The 13,532-nt window shown below is 42.2% G+C and overlaps 3 protein-coding genes across 3 annotated transcripts; 2 read left to right on the forward strand and 1 right to left on the reverse strand.

The window, feature by feature from the left end:
- The first annotated feature begins 541 nt into the window (after nt 1-541).
- LOC135491476 (uncharacterized) lies at nt 542-8,169 on the forward strand. The gene is made up of 13 exons (XM_064777375.1): nt 542-667; nt 1,118-1,276; nt 1,650-1,959; nt 2,168-2,423; nt 2,635-2,806; nt 4,290-4,479; nt 4,770-4,942; nt 5,360-5,512; nt 5,748-5,934; nt 6,244-6,355; nt 6,659-6,708; nt 7,036-7,299; nt 7,851-8,169. Exons 1-13 carry the CDS (start codon nt 629-631, stop codon nt 7,931-7,933), a joined length of 2,148 nt encoding a protein of 715 aa, XP_064633445.1. The 5' UTR covers nt 542-628; the 3' UTR covers nt 7,934-8,169.
- Nucleotides 8,170-9,397: 1,228 nt separating this feature from the next.
- On the reverse strand, nt 9,398-12,306 carry LOC135491075 (protein adenylyltransferase SelO-like). The gene is made up of 3 exons (XM_064776720.1): nt 11,515-12,306; nt 10,900-11,161; nt 9,398-10,751 (listed from the first exon to the last, which is right to left on the reverse strand). Exons 1-3 carry the CDS (start codon nt 11,944-11,946, stop codon nt 9,670-9,672), a joined length of 1,776 nt encoding a protein of 591 aa, XP_064632790.1. The 5' UTR covers nt 11,947-12,306; the 3' UTR covers nt 9,398-9,669.
- Nucleotides 12,292-13,216, forward strand: LOC135491078 (bolA-like protein 2). The gene is made up of 3 exons (XM_064776722.1): nt 12,292-12,402; nt 12,623-12,717; nt 12,906-13,216. Exons 1-3 carry the CDS (start codon nt 12,340-12,342, stop codon nt 13,003-13,005), a joined length of 258 nt encoding a protein of 85 aa, XP_064632792.1. The 5' UTR covers nt 12,292-12,339; the 3' UTR covers nt 13,006-13,216.
- Nucleotides 13,217-13,532: the final 316 nt, after the last annotated feature.

Below are 13,532 nucleotides of genomic sequence, written 5' to 3' on the forward strand. Positions count from 1 at the left end.
ATAGTGACCTAGCGTGTCCTCCCGACAACTTCTGAATTTGACGACACCAAGACAAAAACCCGGACGCGTATGAACTGAGTTATAACAGTAAACGTTTGCAATAGGGCCTCCTTATACATGTAGTTCTATTTCATAAGTTTTCTAATAGTATTGTTTTGTATCAATGCTCTGAAATATCAATCAGTTTATTGACAAATCACGTTATCCAAATGGGCATGATTCATCTCCTCCGGAAATTGGTGATTTCTTGGTGAATTTATTTTAGTCAGCACTGCGGTGTACAATCTTTAGATCGGTTTCGTCATCTATTTTCATCCTCTTGTCACAGGACTGGACCGCCACTTTTGTCACTGGGACTAGAAATGTCGGCGACAAAGTTGTGCTCGGTGGTTGTGTTGTGATGTTTGTCAAGATCGATATTCCCGCTGGAAAGTCGTCAGAATTCCAGGTTGATGTCTACACTGAAGAGAACCAGAAAGACAAAATATCCATCTGTGACTTCCGCTTGATATCAACTGGCTACAACTTACCATGCGTGAACGGAACCGGAACTAAATTGACAAAGGAGTCGGACAATGATAACAAGACTTTCCACAAGGCCAGCCTCGATCTGGGTTGGGTAAGCAACATGGTGGAGACTTCTGATACAGAGAGTGATGATAATCAGGTTTGTATGTTTGTTTGGACTCCTGAGAGGGAATTTTGACATTCCTCACTTCAGAATATCACAGAATTTTTACAGAATAATTGTAACCACCAGATGGAACATGATTTATTTTAACTAAATTATAAAATGGTGTCTGCTTTATCATTTTTCTTGAATCGATCCAAGTTGTCGAGTTCCCTCAGCTGTAGAAGATCACTCTTTCCTCCGAGTGCTCCCTAAGGAAGGTATGTGGTGTAAGGTATTGATTACCTTTTACTATCGTTACTATCGTGAAAGTTGTACACTGTGAAGAGGTTGATTTGAAAAAGGTAATCTTATTGGTTTTGATAAATTAGCCTGCCAATGAATATTTCGGAGCGTATCGTCTTCGATAGACACCCTCGAGTATCAAGATAGCGGCGATGCTGGGAAAAGATCGTCATCCTTATTTTCTCAAATATTCTATGCCAGATGGTCTTGGAAGCAGTTTTGTGTGTGAAACGTGACCTGGAAACTGTATCAGGGGATAAGATCAAGGTAGCTGCCGCGGCGAAGTACGCAGATAAAGGGACCATAGTCGTAGGCTCCCCGGTGGAGATTGAAGTCACAGACACGTTACTGTACGATGAGGTTAGTGAGTACTGTTTTAAACCATTAGATTCAATTGTGTTACAACGTAGAAGAGGACATGAATAGCAACATTTTGCGAGGCTCAGCTTGACCTGGTTCCCTTTGCGATATCGTTCTTCGTTTGCAGACGGCATATCATGTTCTCATTTGTCCATTTGCTCGGCTGGTCCATAGCAAGTGTTGCCTAAGACATGTGAACGGGCAAGGATTGTTGGTTTTTCAGCCTTGAATGCTATTGATTTACTGGAGGCAATTACGCACAAAGCCACACCTAATGTACATTTATGCAACGATGCAAAAATCTCAAACCAAATAATCTTACTTGGAAGAAAACCATGAAATATTTTTTGGGTTGTGTTTCGACTCTTTACAGAAAGACCGGCATCAAACTGCCCGTCTCTACCCCCTGGACCACACCCCGACTGTAAATTTCAACAACCGTACAGTGTGGAGCATCAACATCACGTTGACCGAGATGACGGCTGTGTACAACATCATCATCGAGACTGTTCCTTCGGGCACGAAGGCCTTGGTCGCTATAGACCGGGTCCGTGCCCATTACTTTGGCATTGGAAACTGCGGGATCGATGATGTCGGATTTAAGACTATTCAAAACTCGTCCGTGGCTAAAACGACCCAGATCACCAACGTTAGTCTTACAACGTGGCCTGTAACTAATACACGTGAGTTTCAAACAGTGAAGTTTGATTTGATGCGTGTGATACTTTTATTTTCTGATAATGATTATTGTCACCCCGAGACTAACTTAAGTTTTACACTAAAAGTTCTTATACTAAACTTGGCACCGTGTCTTACCTTTTCGTTAGGCTGTTTATAGATCACGCCAGAAAACATTTACCTATATCCCAGACATTATATGATGCCTTCCAGTGACTTCTGCCCGCGATCAGTGGAGCACGCCACGCAAGAGCGACAGCACGTTGACAATATCTTTCGAAAGCGTCATCTGCGAAGACTCATCAGCTCTCAAGAACTCCCTTGTCAAGTTCCTAGTCAATGTCAGTCGCCTAGGAAAGGAAGTCGCAACATTCGAGAGACACTTCAAGAGGGACATTACAAAGAAGACTCCAAAACTGTCACTTAATATCAGCGTGCTAAACAATGCGACGGAGGCAGTCCGAAGCGGGTAAGTGGCTTCACATGGTTCCGAGGCATGTACAATGTATTAACCAACTGGAATAATTGTACAACTAAATGCACTGTTTTGTTTGGCGCTGTCGCAGCCTCAGAAAACCATGATAATCTCGTAGAATCATATTGGTCGTTGTTGATCTATCACTGATATGTATTAATTTCTTGATGATAAAGTGAAGCGTTCTGTGTTTTCCTTCCTGCAGTCAGACCCTCAGCGTAGAGGTCGCAGTGAACCACACAGCTGCCTCCAGCGCATGGGCAAAAACCGTTATCATCACGGTCCTGATTCCGCCATTCCTCAAATACATGAGTGTAATCACTTCCAAACCCAAAGCAGTAAATGGCACGGTTGTAACAGAAGGGATACAGTTTAAGGTAAGAATATTTCAGTGCACTCCTGGATGAGTTCGTAACTTCCAAAAGAAAAAATCAAAGTCTCTCTGTAATCTTAATAATCAAGGCTTTGACATCGCCACACCTTTCGTCAAGGCCAACATTATTAAGCCCCCCTCTTAGGAGGGGCTCTTAAGATACACGTGTGTGCGGGAGTATATAATGAATAATTAGAAATAAAGAGAGTAAATATTGTATATCCTACAAACAATTTTTTTTGGTATTTTTCTGAATTAACTCCGTTGAGTTTACCGATTTCTCCGCGATCTTCCGGTGGTGGTTGCTATCCCATTGGTTGAAATTAATTTAAATCTTCATGGGAATTCGCTACATCATATGCCTAAGAAATTGGCCAATTATATTAATGTTTTTATCAGAGAAATATCCGTCCTAAATAATGACAGAAAAGGGTGGTTTATTTCAATTTTGTGTCGACATGATCGAGGTCACGTGACATAAAAACAAAACAATCGCACACACCCGTCCAAAAAAGGCACTTTAAGAAAAACAAATACGTTTTTCCAGCTTAAAACCACACTGACGACTAAGTTATATTGGTCTACTGCCCAAATCTGAAGTATCAAATTGAATCACAAACTAGAACTAGCTCTATTTAGCTATAGTTGCGTGAAAAATTCGGGTGAGCGACGTACATTCTGTACCCTAGCGGCCAATAAATAAACTACTTTCAGCCGTCTGCTCCGGTCTCGTTAGGGAGTTTTTCCCAAATGTACGCGATGATGACGTGCCCCATTAACAGGACGTAACATCTATTTTAAAATGCGTTTCGAAAGTGAATGCATGAGGACAACCCATTTGTGTCGTATATCACTGGAAACGCCCGATTCCCGTGAATAAGGTCAATCACAATGTATTACATTACCAAAACAAAAATGTGTCGGAAGGAACTATATGGATGGTCCCATCGCACCCCCCCCTCCAGCAGTATGACACAGAAGGGCTAGTTGACTGTTCACCGGGGGGGTTTGGGGGGAGCTTCCCCCCCAACGCACTGGTAAAAACCTATGTCGACGGAGGGGGGTTTGGGGGGTGTCCCCCCATTGTAACAGCTGTAGTTGTTAGAGCTTGCACTTAACATATGCTCGTAGGGGGGTTCGGGGGAGCTCCCCCGACCTAAAGGGGGGCTCACTAAGTTCTTGACTTTACATATTAGGGAGTTTTCGCAAAGCCCCCGAATTATTAGGGCGAACGCCTACTTTACATGTATCTCAGGTTTCAACGTCCTAATGACGATGTCGAGAAATGGGATGGACGTTCACTTGGGCGCCTCGGGGATTTGCAAAAACTTTCTATCATTAGCAACATAACCCACCAAATAATTAACTCATTTCCAAATATTTGCATCTTGTTAGTACAAAATCGGGTCGAAATAACATTCAGGCAAGTCGCGCAGTCTGAAACAGAAAGACATTTCCACTGTAAAGACGAGGCTTCATTCTTTCAGATTCCATTGGTTTATTTTGTTGACACCTACAAATGGACGTTCAACTTGACAGTTGATCCGGACAAATTCTTCGAAAGAGGCACGCCAAACAAGACTGTCACTCTAATAGCCGATGCAGTATATAAGGGCAGGACGGCTACTTCCTACGCTACCGAAATGGCGTTTGCCAAATTTACGCTTGAGACAGAAGGTAGGCTAGGCTGAATGTCTGTGAGATGCGCCTATGCTAGGAAACTAACTAGTCATGAGATCTCAGCCAAACTTCATAACAAGTTTCGCTATTCGCTTCGTCACTTGACGACGTGTCTGGGCGATTCTTACTGCCTCTGTCAACTATCACACTCCGGACACTGCGTCGACGAAATTGTTGTGGCCAAAGTCTGTTTACAGGGGGTAAATGCGATAAGGTACTTGGTAACCTTGGTTTTGATGCAGTATTCAACTTATGGTTGAGTTTCTTCTTTCTTCTTTACTATTCAGAATGTAATGACATGCTTGGCTTGGAGGACAAGACCATAAAGGACTGTCAAATTTTCGCCTCGACATCCATTAGTAACAGCGCCCGATTTGTCCGTCTGAATACAGAATCCGGGTCGCAGGGCTGGCAGTTCCTAAACCGGGGACCAACTTTTGAAGGACTTGAGTTCATCCAGGTAAGGTATGGTTAACGAGCGAACATTAGATATCTAGTGGGGAATCCCACAAATTCGTCTGTTCGATAATGCGGAGACGTATACCTTGATATCTGATGAGTCAAGAACTGTCTCAGACCGATGTCCGATATTCAATATTTTGACAATTAATCAAGAAGGTCACTTGCCCTAAGTCGCTACTTTCTGTGAGAGACTCATGCAGCTTTCCAAAGAGAGTATCGCTGGATGGTCATCAGCCAGTACCGGTATATAGGTCGAAGTTTGTAATTTTTCTCTTCAACTCGTGAAATGATCCCAGTACTGGTACGGTACATTTTCTTTTATAGTTGTTCCCCGCTTCGTCTCATGAGGACAAAGTAACAACCGAAAGGATAGGATATATGATGACGCTGATTGTCCATATTGTTTCATCTTCAGATCAAAATCGGTAACCAGGCACTGATAACGGGTATCAGTATTCAGTCAGCAGCAAATGATTACAGTAGTTACCCTACTACATTTAGAGTTAAGTACAGTGAAGAGAGCATGTTTTGGCAAGATGTCATCAACAGCACTTCTGGGAAACCAAAGGTGAGCCAATTTCTTTAGCACGGAGAAAGTCACAGCCACTTTCTTTGCGTCCAAATACATGTAAACTCCAGCGACAAGTTCAATGATGCACATAGCAGCACTCTCTTCTATCTCGGTACTGATCATTTTCTCAAGCAGCCACCTCCATATCATCAGGATAGCGGATTTGAAACCATACCGCACCTCATTATCAAATGGAACATCTCCTTCAGTAACCATTCCTGCCCTTTCACAGTTGTTTACGGTAATACTGGGGGAAACTCAGGACGCTGCCGAGACAGCTTACATTGACCTGGGCGAGGACAGTTTCAAGGCGCGCTACGTCCGACTGATGCCCGTCTCCAACAGCAAGTCGTCCGATAGGTTTGTGATGCGAATGGAGCTCCATGGGTGTTTGACAACTGATGATGTCAATGCGACGGGTGAGTGTGGACTCGAGCGGCTTTGGTTGACCAAGAATCGCTCGCGCGCATCGTCTTTGGTAGGCAGAAGTTTCGTCCTAGTAATCTACTCCGACTTGTAACACTAAGTTGTGCTGCCCTTACACGACCGTTAGTTGGCTCCAGGACGACGGCTCCTAACGGGCGGTGGAGAAATGTATCCTCAAAGCCAAGTCAAGTTCTACAACATCATATCATGACAACCAGAATTAATAAATGGGCTCATGCTGCTTTAGTCATCGAATATGAAAATCTTTACCTCTATTTGCCTCATTTTACCCTTGTTGTCAGAGGTGTGCAAAGCCGATACTGCCATCACTTATCCATCAGACTATTACGAAAGAGGTTATATTGTTGACACCAGCACTTGCCATCTCTACGTCTGTGCCATTCCTGCAGCAGGGTAAGTCTAAAACCGTTGGGTTGGGCTGCCGCTTGCTATCGAGTAGACAAGACACGATTACACTCAGGACCCGGACTCAGGACCAAGTGGACCGGCCTCGTAGTCCCTACCTACCCCCAATAGGCAGATAGAGTGGAGTCTCAATAACATGTGGTCTTGTTCGTGATCAATCAGAGTGTGCACTAAAAGAGAAATGTGATTCAATAACAATATAACAATACCTCACCATGTAGCTGAAAACCGTTAAATTCATCTCCTGTCTTCAACTAAATTAAATTTGGGTTTTTACAATCTTCTTTACAGCCAACTACCCGTGTGCTCGTTCACTACAGACAAGGGAAAATCATGGAGTCGTAAGTTGTTTATGATTGAGGCTTGTTGATTGCGCTTCTTCACGATTATGACTCATTGGTGGTTGTGACGTATGTCGTTTTCTGCCAGGACGTGGATAGCTTGTTTGTGTAGACCACCAATTTTGAAGCCGTAGTCCAATAGATCCAGAAGGTTAGGTATTGAAATACAACTTTAATCTCGCCGTCTTATGTCGAAATAAAGTTGGAGTCGTAAATGTCGTGCAACCTCTCTGTTAATGATCTATGAGATCTAGAGTGTCGGCTTCTTACGAATTGACAGTAGGGTATCTTTATACCACCATCTTGATAATATCCCAATTGTTCCAGCAATTGACGACAGCGTCATCAACATCCACTGCCTAGAAAACGCCACAAAAAGATTGGTCGGTCTCAGCAAGAATCTCAAGAGTAGGGTCATGAGCAAGAATGGGGGTGAGACGTGGAACGCCCACCCGGATGCTGACTGCTCCAAGCTGAACCAGCAGGACTTGATCCGGTCAAAGCCCTTGTCGTATGAGAATTCATTCACGGATAAACCCGGAGACAGCCCAGAAAATTGGAATTGTCCGAGTTTGGATGTCAAATGGGGTGGTAAGCTTTGATATAAGCCGTTCCTGGTGTACTGTAAAATATTGTCAGACTACATGGCAACGAAACCAAACCCCGGCCAGCGAAGACCTCTTCATCACTTTTGTCGTTTGACAAGTCACTCTCGATTTGATGATAAGTCGGTGGTTCTTTGGAGTTGTTCTTGGTCTCAGTCAGCTAAATGCCTAAACTGGTCATGAAGGCACGTCCCCTCTAATTGGCACTCTTATGGTTGACGCGAGAGACAATCGGGTTACTTTTGGCTAGTGCCGCAGACAAAGTCACAACCTGCGAATTCGCCGTCACGTCTTTGATGCCGCAGAATTGTCCTACAAGGCCAGGATGTTGAAAAAAAATCGTGTTATCCTCATCGGTTACTTGACGTTATGTCTTTCAGTTAACCCCATTACATTTTTCACGTAAACGCAAACGACTCCAATAAAGCTAACGTAGCATTGAACAACCAAGTCCTGCTTCCTGCGATATCATTATCCTTGAAAGAATATCAATGATCTTCAAGTCTTATTAACTACGCATACCCATTTCTTCTTCAGTCACAAAGAATGGCCTGTATGTGAGTGAGAGTGGAAGCTGGTCGCAAACATGTGTCGCATCTTTCGGAGTACCGTGCAACTGATATGGATTTTTAACTTGTGTGTGACAATCCATCCAAAGTTGAAGCTGTCCATATAACGTATTAGCGGAACAGATTTATGAACTTATAGGAACTTACTCTCGCAGTGTTTGTGAACGGTACAAACTAATATGCTCTATGATTTTGTGTTTTGAATCGAATTAATTTCTTTATGTCCAAGTTCGGACTGTACCTTTGAATCCTATGTATTTTTCACTTTATGATCGTTAGTGTTAATTCCGTCCGCTGTTAATTTTATTGTGTGATATCACCATCATGTGTGAATAAAGGATACAGAAATCTCGTTTTTCGTGTTGGTCTTTTTCACAACGCGAACTTCTGACAACGTTGGGTACAATCATATCCCCCTATCACCAGTCTTCAGTCAGATAATGGATACCTCAGTTAGTTTCTATTCCGAAACACTGCATGAGATGACGGAGTTGAGTGACTGAGATATTGCTTCTTGCAAGGCACGAATTGGCCCATAACAAGAGTGTCGGTAATGGAGACGTTCTAGATCGTAATGTTATTCTTCTTGAACCTGGAGTGGAAGCTCCCGAGGCAACCGATTTAGTCACCCTGGGTTTAGTCCTTCAAGAGTGAATTGTCGAATCCGCTAGGTCCGTGTATAGGAGTATAGGAGGAGCGATGCAAGAAGTGGTGTTAGATTCAGTCACATCTCTGAAGTTCGTGATCGTCCACCTGACAATTGTTTGTGTCCTCGAGTAGGGTTTGCGACGAATGCTCTTGATCTGATCAAATAAGGGAAGACCAAGGCACAGCCATGCAGCCAAAGACACAACAGCCGTTTCTAGAAACAAGAAACAGGCTTATTTCTCCACCGATCCGATATGTGAGAAGACATTGGCACAACATTCTTGATCTGATCAAATAAGGGAAGACCAAGGCACAGCCATGCAGCCAAAGACACAACAGCCGTTTCTAGAAACAAGAAACAGGCTTATTTCTCCACCGATCCGATATGTGAGAAGACATTGGCACAACATTCTCAAGAGACTGGAGAATACTTCACGGATCAAATAAGAGAAGACAAAGGGACAACCATCGAAAGAAAAAGGTCAATTTCTCCACTGATCCGATATGAGAAGACAAAGGCAGAGCCATTTCTCTCCACTGACCCAATAAGAGAAGACAGGTGCACATCCATCCAAAGAAACGAGACAGGCCAACTTCTTCACGGATCCAAAAAGAGAAGACAAATGCACAGCAGACGACAAAGGAACAATCATTCAATAAGAAGCAGCTCTGATCAACGAGGTGAAGACAATGGTACAATCATCCAAAATAAGACACTGAACACTTTTACCAGAGCAGACAAAGGCACAACCTCTGAAAAAGACACGCATGAACCAATACATAGAGACAAAGGCACAACAATCCTTTGAAGACAAAAATACACAGCCAAACGAATTCAAGGACAAGAGACATATTTCTGATGTGATATTTACAGAATTTATTAGCAATGAATACATTCAATTCAACAAATTTATGAGCTACAAATTGAAAATTCTCATTATTGAAAAAGTGAAAGACATCAATTTAACTATGTTTAATTTAATACGAATATTCTTAAATATGAAATTTTCATACAATAACATTACAGGTCGAATTGTAACTGTCCCTAATGGAGAGGGTCCCCTGCTAACAGAGGTGACTGTTAAGGGAGGTTGCACTGTAATCTACAATGCCCAAGATACATACTGAGCAAAAGGAAATTATGACGAGCAGCTCACCCGGATTTGCTTTGCCCAATCAGGTGGAGCAGCAGCATACCCAAGTTCTTCTGCCTCCGGTTGCTCAGTGAAAGGCTTCTTAAGTATTTTTTGTACAGTTTCCAAGGTATCAAAATTGTCTTTCCGGACATCCTCTATCACAGCTTGGGCAATCCAATTCCTCAGGACGTACCTGGGATTATTTTTGTGCATAATTTCTGTTCTTGCATCATCCGTTATCTTGGAATTTTCAATTCTTTTCAGGTATTTTTCTGCCCACTTGGAGAATTTCTCATGAGAAGAGACCCTTTTCAATGCCCAGAGATCATCAGAGATCTTCCCCTCCCTCAGCTCATCTATTGTTACATCCCCCAACTGTCTGAATGTCATGGTGAAATCGGTTCTGGTTGTTTTCATCATATCTAACAAGGAATTGATCAGTTTTTCATCCTTGCTATCAGTACCCTGTAAGCCCAACTTACCCCCGAATACTTCCAAGAAAGCCTTATCATAATGCACCTGATAACCCCTCAGGATTCCATCAACCTGCCTGGTCTGTTTCTCACTGAGGACTGCCCGCATGACATGACCTAGTTTCTGCATATTAAAGAAGCCTACATCTGGCTGTTTCTTGTAGCTATACCTACCATCATCATCAGACGTGTTTGGGATGAAATCTGGATTGTACTCATCCAGGAAGCCAAACGGACCATAATCTATAGTTATACCTAACAAACTGAAATTATCTGTGTTCATGACTCCATGAGAAAAACCTACACTCTGCCACTGGGCCATCAGTTTCGCAGTACGCTCAACGACATCAGCCAAGAATGTCAGATATCTGTCTGAAGCCTCAGGGTCAATTTTGGGAAAGTATTCCTTGATTATATAGTCCACAACTTGCTTGAGAAGATTTTGTTCCCCACTGTAGGCTAGGATTTCAAGGGAGCCAATCCTAAACCAGGATTGAGCTAGTCTCAGCACCACTGCACAACGTTCGAACTTAGCACGGCCATTGTAGAACTGGTCTCTCATGATCACATCTTTGCTGATTACTAGGGATGCTGCCCTACTAGTTGGAACTCCTGAAAAATGAAAAAGTTACAGAAAGTTTTGATGGCAGGTTCTAACATGAGCACAGGGAAAGTCTGGTTGGTGTCTATTAGACAGTATTTTTCAGTTTTTAATGTGTCTTAAGTGGAGACTCAATGGCATTACTGTATTTCGAATTACCTAGATAGTACATTGCTTCGCTGCACAGAAACTCTCTCACTGATGACCTAATCACAGCCCTTCCATCAGCAGTCCTGGAGTATGGGGTCAAACCTGATCCTTTCAACTGCAGTTCCCATTTTTCACCCTTGCTGTTCTTGTATTCACCAATCATGATGGCTCGACCATCGCCTAGTTGTCCAGCCCAGTATCCAAATTGATGTCCACCATATCTGTGAGCCAGAGGGCTATACCCAGGCATTGTCAGCAACCCACTTACAAACTGCAAATGAAAGATATATGGGATGACCTATGTTAAGTTCTAGCAGATATTTGTAGGCCTATGCCACAGAACAGGTGTCATCCTTCTGGCATGACTTTAACTCATTCGGCATCAAAAACTGCCAATAATGGCAAAATGACAGACTGTCTTGAAACATACATTTCACTAAATGCTTGAATGACATGAAAGACGGTTTTGTCTTCTTTCTAATTTACATTGGCTGAGAAAGGCGTCGACCCTTGTGATCTCCTGAGATGATATTGATATGAAATGACAAGAAGAAACAAAGCAACAAGGAAAAGGAAAAGCAGGCAACAGTCAAATAGTGACGAAGATGACGCGATTAAGTCTACCTCCAGAAAATCCTTTGATCTCCCCACTTCGACATCAAGATCAAGAATGTCAACAAGAGCGTCAGCAGACGTGCCAGCAAGTTTTACTGCCGTCTTCATCGGAGTTGGGTCCGTCTTCGAAAACACAGCATTCCTGACTTGTCTCACATAGTTTTCATTTTCTGAATCAAGAGGAAAAACCTCAGAGAGTCTCTGGATTTCATTATTTTTGTGTTGGAGGGCAACTTTTTCAAACCACTTTTGGAGATTCGGAAACAACATTCTTCTGTACATGTCTTGGGCGGGTTCACTAGAAGTACATTTCTGAACGTTGTTTTCTATCGAACAAGACGCGTCGTCTGAATCATTAGGAATGTTAGAAAGTGTAAATTTCAGGAGAGCAAGAGCCGTTATTATGTACGCAGAGATTTTGGAAAACTGCCATGTTAACATTTTGGTACTTGTTGCGGTGTCAAAGCATGAAAAAGACCGATAAAATTTCACTACAATTTCTTTTTTTTTGAGAGTTTAATGGACTGACATAATTGTTTTATTGTCTGAACTGTTGACTTGTGAAATGATCTATGTTATTCCGAGAAAAGATAGCGAGAGTATTGAATATATAGTGGAAAAAAGAACACATTTAATGCGAAAAATTTCTTTAGTCGCTTCCCGCAATAGTGACAGTTGTGATAGCAAAGTACCAACCACTATTCTCGCGCATACATTGCACTGGTTTGTGCGTAAAAATGTACAATGGTTATGTTTAGCGTTGCTTGAGAGTTTAAGAATTAACACAAAAAGCTGATTATTTGTTCTGAGATTGTTTTGATTCCTGCTGTAATAATGTCAGTTTTGAAGGAAGCAATAGAAGAGAAACTTCGTGGGAAATTGGAACCAATCCACCTGGTAAATGACTCTGAAAACTACTGTAGAAACAAAAAGAAAAAAGAAACAGACTGAGACTCGCTTATTGCTCACCCTCACGTGACCCTGCTCACTATAGTCATTTATTATCAACTCGATCGCTCATACAGTCCATAAATCTGACTCTGCTGAGTTGCAACTAGTGGGACGCTTTTCTTTGGTTACCAACCTAATATTATGGTTTGACTATATATTTTTTCAGGAAATCGAGGATACCTCCGGTGGCTGTGGGGCAAGTTTTAGCGTCGTGATAGTGTCAAAAGAGTTTGCTGGAAAAGCTTTACTGCAGAGGCACCGGTATGTAAAAATACAGGAATATCATATTCCTCATGACAAACAGAATGCTTCCCATAAACAGAGAGAGCGCTTCATTGACAAATATGTTCATGTATAACTATAAGACAAACCGTGGTTTGATGCTGGAGATAGTGAATGCTTGACCACCTCCTATCATACTTTGCTCACCATCACATCTTTCTTTTCAGACTAGTGAATGAAATACTCGCAGAGGAAATAAAGTCCATCCATGCTTTCCAACAAAAGACATTAACTCCAGAACAGTGGCAAAAACAGCAGGACAAATAGATGCAATGTGATGATGGTCATGTGACATTTTTATATCAAGACTGTGATACCAGTGTGACATTCAAATTAATACGCCAGTAACAATCTGCTCTGGACTCTACGGAGTTTATTTAGTTTCATTATGGAACAAGAGGTTTTTAGTCTCAATATTCAAGTACATGTACTTTGCGATAGACAATTGCTATATCCAGATTATACGAGATATCTTTCATATGCATGTGTGTGGAATCTTCGACAATAAAAAACATATTTCACAGCATATTTTCTCTTGCAATTACTGTGTGAATCATTGATTGAGCACTGTTAACTCAGTCAGGAACAGTCACATCTTTCCAGGTGGAAGAACCTGTGTTGGGCAGGGCCTGCTGTCATTAAGATGTGACAGATCCTGGTAAATTTTACAGTTGGACATGGAAAGCTACTTTTGCATTCAATCACAAATGTACACATACCGACCTCCAGCAGTATACACAGCATCACTGACTTTCATGACTAGACCTTGTTACAGTCATTTGACATTCAAAGCC

The sequence above is a fragment of the Lineus longissimus genome, chromosome 7 (assembly GCF_910592395.1).
Source record: "Lineus longissimus chromosome 7, tnLinLong1.2, whole genome shotgun sequence".
Taxonomy (NCBI): Eukaryota; Metazoa; Nemertea; class Pilidiophora; order Heteronemertea; family Lineidae; genus Lineus; species Lineus longissimus.